The sequence below is a fragment of the Amphibalanus amphitrite genome, unplaced genomic scaffold, assembly GCF_019059575.1.
Source record: "Amphibalanus amphitrite isolate SeventyFive unplaced genomic scaffold, NRLGWU_Aamphi_draft 000129F_arrow, whole genome shotgun sequence".
NCBI classification, from domain to species: domain Eukaryota; kingdom Metazoa; phylum Arthropoda; class Thecostraca; order Balanomorpha; family Balanidae; genus Amphibalanus; species Amphibalanus amphitrite.
In genome coordinates this window covers 632,304-640,660 of record NW_024881624.1, presented here as the reverse complement: position 1 = coordinate 640,660, position 8,357 = coordinate 632,304, and the positions used below count along the sequence as shown (strand labels likewise).

General features: G+C 56.9%; 1 protein-coding gene across 1 annotated transcript; it reads right to left on the bottom strand.

Annotated features, from left to right (window-relative positions):
- Positions 1 to 1,249: 1,249 nt before the first annotated feature.
- Positions 1,250 to 7,033, bottom strand: LOC122381905 (shematrin-like protein 3). The gene is made up of 4 exons (XM_043366683.1): positions 6,689 to 7,033; positions 6,097 to 6,331; positions 2,443 to 2,598; positions 1,250 to 1,967 (listed from the first exon to the last, which is right to left on the bottom strand). The coding sequence occupies exons 1-4, from the start codon at positions 6,776 to 6,778 to the stop codon at positions 1,705 to 1,707; spliced, it is 744 nt and encodes a 247-aa protein (XP_043222618.1). The 5' UTR covers positions 6,779 to 7,033; the 3' UTR covers positions 1,250 to 1,704.
- Positions 7,034 to 8,357: the final 1,324 nt, after the last annotated feature.

The following is an 8,357-nucleotide window of genomic DNA, read 5'->3' as shown; positions in this document are numbered from 1 at the left end:
TTTGGGTCATGACATGACCTGAAAAACAAGGTCATATCTCCGAAACCAAAAATCACAGAAACTTGAAATTTTCAGTGGACATCAAGAAAGGATAGACGAGCAGCTATACGAAAAATCAGCCTTCTAGCTTTAAAAATGTTGAGTGCAGAGCAGAAAGACTGCCTGGGGGGGGGGTGGCAACCCCCCCCCCCCCCCATGTGCGGGCGAGGGCTAAGGGTTTCGTGGCGATCGGCCGCTTTTTGCGTGAGTTATTGCAAAAAATATGGGTGGTTCATCCGACCCTCCTACACATGCGAGGGTCAATGCTTTCAAATGCACTTATCGGTCGGTACCTTTTCGACATGGTACACCCTCAAAGCTCGTAACGAGCCTTCGCTCGGGTATCGCTCCCTCCCCCCCCCGCCCCCGCTTCATCGGCCATGGCTAGATTTCTGCACCCGTGCACCCACAATGTTCCAGCCGTTCCTACGCCCATGTAATTTAAGGACATTTTTTACACGATTTCTGCCTAAAACACCACATATAATACACTTCTAACATTTATTACTTCTGTTTAAGTCATAACATTGCAAAACGCAAAGTTTATCATTTCAGTTACGTGACCAAAGGTGTAGGTAGCAGGGGGTTGAGACAAACACTCAAAGGATTTCAAGTTTTATAATTAAATTATATAAGTTTCATAATGAAATTGAAAGATTGTATGTTTTGCTTATATAATACAAATTTAATTTTGTAGAATATTTTCCTAATAGGCGAAATTCTCCATAATAAGAAATGTCAGTGACGTCACCAGGGCTTTACTCAAAACATTCGACCTACCTGTTTCTTATAGGTATCTTGGTAAATAATTCGCCTAATCAACAAGCAAGCAAACAAACAAACAAGCAAACAACAAGTTTACCTATTGTTTAGGCGAATTATTTGCCATGACTTTGTATTTATGGATTGAAGAAGAGTTATATCGAAACACATGTGTAGGCGGTGTAGCCAACTTAAAGTAATATAACTCAAAAACGGTCCCATTGTTTTCCAATTATAATTCAATGTGTCTGTCAATATCAATGAAAAAGTACCTATGAATTGACTACTTAGTGAACCTTTTATGGCTAACGCCGGCCCTGAAGCCCGTGAATGAAAGTTGATGAGAATAAGGTTTTGGAAACGAGATATCTCCTCGATGGTCGCGTGAATCCAAACCCTCCGATAAATGCCGTTCTCACGGCTGAACTACCCTTCTCAAAGGTGAGGCATCTTTTATGCACCTGTATTTATAACAGTATGTGAACAGGAGTGAGCAACTAACACAACACTGGTTCATGGCATTTCATGTCTTTTATGCCTACATTAATCAAAGTATGAGACATTCACCCTTGCACAGTGTATGTACCTTAGGCGTAGATAATGGTACACAACTACTGGTAAATACTGTTACAAACAAGTGACCCGCGTAGTTGAAGCTTGAAATGATTGATAACTGTCACTAAAAAGAACGCGATAGACACTGATACCTTTTTTAATGATTTGGATGGCTGACATAATTGAATAAGTTAATGTTGATGTCTTGTTAAAAGGCCAAAAATTGCCGAATATTTTTTTTTTGTCGTTTCCTACGCCTGTGCTGTGCATTGGCTCGATTGTGTATATCCCTATAGGACATTGACGGCGGACACGCCGACACTGAGGCCGCGCGGCACCCGGGCGCGACTAGTAGGGATGTTTCGCCGGCCGCTCGCAGATGAACGCCTTCTTGTGGTGGCAGGCGATGTCGTGCCAGACGATACCGTCGTGGTAGAACTCGTTCAGGACGGCCAGGCAGTATTCGTGTCCCTCGCGGTTGTCGGGCTGCGGGTAGCCGTTGCCGCCGGTGCGCGACCAGTTGGAGTACGAGTACGGGCCGATCGTCTTGCCGTTTACCCAGCGGAACGAGTAGCCGTGCTTGGTGCCCGACGTCCAGATGAAGGGCACGTCTGTAACGGCGAGAGAGTGTCAGTGAGAGGGAAAGTAAGAGAGAGAGAGAGAGAGACAGAGAGAGAGAGAGAGGGAGAGAGAGAGAGAGAGAGAAAGAGAGAGAGAGAGGGGGGGGGTAAGAGAGAGAGAGAGAGAGAGGGGAGAGAGAGAGAGAGAGAGAGAGAGAGAGAGAGAGAGAGAGAGAGAGAGAGAGAGAGAGAGAGAGAGAGAGAGAGAGAGAGAGAGTCATCGCTGTGCAGCTGGGAAAGGTGAAACATATACCTACTCGCGTTTGCGGGTTGTATCGTCATAGGTATGCTAAATCGTACCTACTTTGTATAATCGAGTGTATGTATAGTACGTCAATGCAAAACGCCAGAGTACAAATCCTCATTCAGGACATGTTGCTTCGATCTACTCGTGCTATTTGCGATATTATCGGCTCGCATTGTGAATAATTATCCCTTGCACAGCAAGGCCCACGGCTGAACTCACGGTATTTGCGGAGAAGGCTGGCGATGTAGTGGTCCTTCTCGTAGTTCTCAATGGAGACGAGCACCAGGCCGCGCGAGGCGCACTGGTAGGCGGCCTCCTGCCAGGTGTACTCGTAGTGGCTAGTCTCCGGCGCCAGGAACGACAGGAACAGGCCGCCTGCAGGTCAGAGGTCGCGGGTCAGAGCGGAGTCGAAAGGTCACCGGTAGACCGGATGCATTATGAATAGAGAGGGAGAGAGAGTCGCTTTTACTCTGTCGCTTTTACGTTATAAGCTGCATACTTGTAATGTATGGAGTCAACAAAACATTTGCAAATCAAGCTTCATTCTACATTAGAGTTTCTCAGCTGTCTTATAGTTTTCAACCTCATGATGACACTGTTATTTTTGAAGGATAGACAAGTATAAAAGCGCCTCTAATTATCATTCTAAAAGTTATTGCTATGAATTTGTCTTCATAGGATACCTGTTGTGTTATGGTCCAACCCCCGCACGGCTGCTGGCCGCGCCTGCGCGCGCCCCTGCCGCCGCCACCGCTGGCCGCCCCGGCTACATGCCTGTGAGCGCCTCTGCCGCCGCCAGCTGACTGCGCGCCGAGCGGCAGAGCTGGCGCGGGCGACTAGGCGCGGCGCTCGCGATACTTGTTTTTCTTTTGGACACTCTTTCGGCCTGAACGTATCGCAGTAAATAAATCGCGTTTTTTCATTGATTGTGTGCTCTTTCACTCAAACGAACCAAAACATAACATGGCGCGGTCGGTTTTGTAATTACGTGACTGAGCAGCTTACAGCGCGATGAAGAAAATTTTGATTCAAGAACTGACGGCGCTGCTGGAGAGGCAGACGGAGAGAGCCGCCGAGGCCGACAAGCGCCTGGAGCGTTTGGAGAGGCTGCTGTACAGAGAGCCCTCCGCCGGGACCGGGACGGGCACGACGGCCGGAGTGTCAGAGTCGGGGGCTGAGCGAGGCGCTGATGGATCCGTTGGACCAGCTGCCGCCGCCCGCCGGACTGTCTGCCTGCCGGCGTCGGCGACTCCGGCCCCGCAAGCGAAGTCGGCCTCGACGTGCAAGGCCCGTGCCGAGTGCAGTGTGCGCGACAGTGAGACAGGAGCGGTGAGCAGGCTGGAGGACTCTGAGTCGACGCTCAGACACGCCGTGACAGTGGGGGCAACGTGGGGTGCCCGTGTCACGTGCCCAGACCTCTGCGGCACCAAGGGACATTTCGTGGCCCACCTGTCGGCCTACAAGAGGGACCGCAGTCGGCCGAGTGTCGCCCATGCCGCCGCCGCCACCAATCGTCAGTTTCTTGAGCGTTGCCCTACCTGTGGCCGTCGCCAGCACGCCGGCGGAGACACGTGTCGCGCCGCTGGCGCCATCTGTCGTGCGTGTGGCGAACCAGGACATTTTGAGGTAGTGTGCCACGAGAGGGCCACCGCCGCGGCCGATCGTCCAGTGGCGACCTCTGCAGTGACGAGAGTACGCGACTCGCCGGTGGTGGCGCCAGTAACGGTAGCCGCCGGCACCGCCGTGTTGCCGCCGCAGGCGGACACGGGCCGCACCGGGAGTACTGCAGCGCAGCCCACAGAGCCGGACGGAGCTACGGACGCCTACGGAGCCTCGCCGCCGCCGGCGGGAGGCATCCCAACTTGGAGCACGGACCGAGTGCACGGAGCCTCGCCGCCGCCGGCGGGAGGCCCATCGGTAGCCACCGGCGCCGCCGTGTCGGTGCCGCCGGCAGACACGGGCCGAGGAGCCGGCCGTACCGCGGCGCAGCCCACCGAGCCGGCTGGCGCGCGCGGAGCCTGCCCGCCGCCGGCGGGAGGCTGGCCGGCGCAGACCATGGAGGCAGCCCCCGGCGTGTCACCGCCGCAGGCGGACACGGACCGCACCGGCCGTACCGCGGCGCAGCCCACCGAGCCGGCTGGCGCGCGCGGAGCCTGCCCGCCGCCGGCGGGAGGCTGGCCGGCACAGACCATGGAGGCAGCCCCCGGCGTGTCACCGCCGCAGGCGGACACGGACCGAGCTGGATGTACCGCGGCGCAGCCTACAGAGCCGGCTGACGCCCACGGAGCTTCGCCGTCGCCGACGGGAAGCCTTCCAACGCGGACCAGCCACGGAAACGAAGCCGCTGGTGACGCCGTGTTGCCGCCGCCGGCGGACACGGGCCAACCCGGGGCCACTGCGGTGCAGCCTGCAGGCCCGGATGCAGCGGCTGTAGCTTACGGAGCCTCGCCGCCGCCGGCGGGAGGCCTACAAACGCTGAGCACGGGCCGAGGCGTAGCTGCCGGCACCGCTGTGTCGTCGCCGCCGGCGGACACCGTCCGGACCGGGTGTACCGCGGCGCAGCCTACCAGGCCGGCTGCAGCTTACGGAGCCTCGCCGCCGCCGGCGGGAGGCCTACCCATGCGGACCAGGGACGGAGGTACAGCCGCCGGCTACGCCGTGTCGCCGCTGCCGGGGGACACCAGCCAAGCCGACTGTTGTGCGGCACAGCCCATCGAGCTGAGTGAGACTACTGATGTCTACGGAGCCTCGCCGCCGCCGGCGGGAGGCATGCCAACTCGAAACACGGATGGAGGCCCAGCCGCCAGCACCGCCGAGTCGCCGCCGCCGGCGGGCACCGGCCAAGCCGGCTGTAGTCATGCGGCGCAGCCTACCGAGCTGGCTGACGCCTACGGAGCCTCGCCGCCGCCGGCGGGAGGCCTGCCAGTACGGAGTGGGGACGGAGACCCGCCCGCACAAATGGTGGCGGCTCACGCCGCCGCGCTCCTCCGTACGCCGCAGGGATGCGTGTCCGCCGGTGACAAGTCCGATCGGCGCGGTGACACGAACCTCGGTGACACCACCCTCCACTCGGTCGAGGTGGTGGATGAGGACCCGCTTCACGCAGCTGCCGTCGCAGCTATGCTCGCTGAGCGGGATACGGAGTGCGACTCGCGTCTGCCGCCGCTCGTGGCCCCGAGTCCAGGGGTGACCAGAGCCGCCGCTGACCGCGACCCGTGGCCGCCACCGACACCGGAGCGACGCCTGCCGCGGACCTCCCCGCGCGACGGCGGGCGCGTCCGCTGCAAGAAGCGCCCGAGACGCCGCGGAAGAGAGCGCAGGCGCCGCCGTTTGCACCGCGCTGCGGTGGCCTTGTGCGCCCGGACCCCGGAGGGTCCGCTGTGGCGCTTTGAAGTGAAGACGATGTGATCGTCTTGGGGGGGAGGTGTTGTGTTATGGTCCAACCCCCGCACGGCTGCTGGCCGCGCCTGCGCGCGCCCCTGCCGCCGCCACCGCTGGCCGCCCCGGCTACATGCCTGTGAGCGCCTCTGCCGCCGCCAGCTGACTGCGCGCCGAGCGGCAGAGCTGGCGCGGGCGACTAGGCGCGGCGCTCGCGATACTTGTTTTTCTTTTGGACACTCTTTCGGCCTGAACGTATCGCAGTAAATAAATCGCGTTTTTTCATTGATTGTGTGCTCTTTCACTCAAACGAACCAAAACATAACAATACCCGAAGGTAGTTTCTTCATTAGACAAACACTATTCTTTAGAATTGTGTTTTTCTATTGAAAAACAAACTGAGGGTGTTTCCATTTCGGGATAGGATTCGTGTTTGGTGCAGCGAATTGGGGCACCTTACAAGTAACATTTATGGGACGACGTTATTTCACTTGCCTTGATAATATCCTCCTCCTCCGACTGCGCCGTGGCTTCCGCCGTGACTTCCGCCGCTGATGAAACTACCACTGCCTCCGATGGCGCCTCCTGCAATAGCGCCTCCGACGGCGCCTCCTCCGCCTACATGCACTCCGCCGCCTCGACCGCCGTAGTGGCTCGCCACTGGAGGACCATAGGAGGCAGTGGCCACGCCGGCCAGTGCCACCACGGCTACGGGGAGGAGCAGACGCATCTGAAACGAACGGCCGACCCCCGGTCAGTGCTGCGCGGTCGAACTGCCGACCTCCGGTCACTGCTGCGCGATGGCGGATATGCTGGCCAAACCAGCTATGGTTGGGGTAAAGTTTCGGTGCGAGACAATTAAAACTGTGAAAATAGACCGTTAAATTTGACGTATTTCGAAAGCTCTGAGTTTGATGTACTGGAGATTAGCATTTAACGTTGTTTTAGTTATCAATCCAGTAAACGAGTAACAAATTTGTTGTTTCGGGAGGTGACCGCCGACCGTCAAAGTGGTTAAGTTCGCATTGTCTTCCTCGGCCAGACGACGTTAGACACTGATCTGTTCTTGCCCTCTCACTGCACACACCTTGCAGTCGGCTGCAGTTGTTGAACTGGTGCCCGCCTGCCGGTCAGGTCGGCCTTTATAGCCGCCCTGGCGACCGACCGGCATCCCCATCCGCACCGGCCGGTCCGCTCGCCGCTCAGTGACATGGATGGCCTTGCAACGGGACACCTGCGGATGACAAAATTTCCCAAATCCCGCTTCCACTTTCTTCCGTCGACATCGCTAAGATGGCGCAAGGGTGCGGAAAAAAGTGCGCCAATGGTTCCTTCGGACAGAACCGGACGGCTCTGGCGGTGATTACGCGCGACTGGCGACAGGTTCCAATGGCGAAATATTCCGGATAGTAAGGCACACACCCGTATTTATCGACCATATACTGCAATTACGATGCTGAGTGCTGTGTTTCCTACAAACCACTATCGTTGCGTTACATGTCACAAAATAGGCATTAGTAGTTAGCAGAGCCTATTTTAAGGGAATTTGACTGGGGGGGCAACCTGGAAAATTGTCTTTAATAATCCATTAACCCTCGCCCGTATTGGTGTTTCCAGTAGCGAGCGTATAGGGGGGGGGGGGTCCGTTGGACCCTCCCCCTTGCCGTTTCGCCCCTGATCGAGCTAGAGCTTCACGGAAAAAACGACCGTGTTGCCCGTGATGAAAGGAAGCCGATTATACCCAATTTTAAGGTCCTAGGTCATCGGTTGACCTTCCAGGTCAGGTCATTGACCCAAAAGTCGGGAAAATCGGGACCTGTTAGAGCGTCGTAAAGAGTGGCTGCTATGGTTTTTCGGGGTGCTGATCACGAATATCATGTTAGTTATGATCATAGATGATGTTTTCATGCATTTAGGCCAGGTCAGGTCAGGTCAGGTCAACCAGTAAGGGTTTTGCCGGGTATTCGTAGTAGGTGGCAACCGCCTCTGACAGCTTCGTAACATGTTACGAAGGCACCAAAACCACTTCGTGAATGGTCAAATGGTTGCTTGATTCGAATTCAGCTCCAAAAAACTAGCCTAGAAACATAAAACTCGAAAATGTGAACCGAGGTCATCAAAGGTAAATGATATGACCTGACCTTCCGGTGATCTTGACACACACCCTAATGCATGGGAGCAACATCATATCCCATGTTTGAACGTTTGAAACCACGAAAAGACTGCAAACGCGCGGCTAATGCGAGGCGACATACGCCGAATCGCGACCTCGGCCAAACATGGTGCCATGGTGCTAGGCCGCCGGTGCATCTGAAAGAACTGTGGTGTCCCTGACAAGCCTGAAGTTCCAACGACAGGCCCGTGGTGCCCCTGACAGGCCCATGATGCCTTTGCGAGGCCGGTGGTGTCCACGTGAGGCCGGTGGTGCCCCTGGGCCCGGACAGGACTGTGGTGCTCCTGACAATCCTGGAGTGTCCCCGACAGGCACGTGGTGCCACTAACAGGCCCAAGGTGTCCCAGTCCCTGCGAGGCCGGTGGTGTCCCTGCCAGGCATGTGGTGTCCATACTAGGCCTCTGGTGCCACTGACAGGTCCGTGGCGCCCTTGCTAGGCCTATGGTGCCTCTGGCAGGCCTATGGTGCCCCTGGCGGGCCTGTGGTGGTACCCCTGACAGGCCCAAGGTGGTGCCCCTGCGAGGCCGGTGGGGCCCCTGGCAGGTCTGTGGTGCCCCTGGCAGACCTATGGTGCTCTTGCTAG

Bases quoted from the DNA above. Each gene is read 5' to 3' on its own strand.
- LOC122381905 (XM_043366683.1), bottom strand. From the start codon at position 6,778: ATGGGGATGCCGGTCGGTCGCCAGGGCGGCTATAAAGGCCGACCTGAC. The intron at 2,599-6,096 runs GCAAGTGAAATA...TCTGACCTGCAG, and splicing joins AGGAGGAGGATATTATCAAG to GCGGCCTGTTCCTGTCGTTC. The intron at 1,968-2,442 runs GTGAGTTCAGCC...TCGCCGTTACAG, and splicing joins CAGCCTTCTCCGCAAATACC to ACGTGCCCTTCATCTGGACG.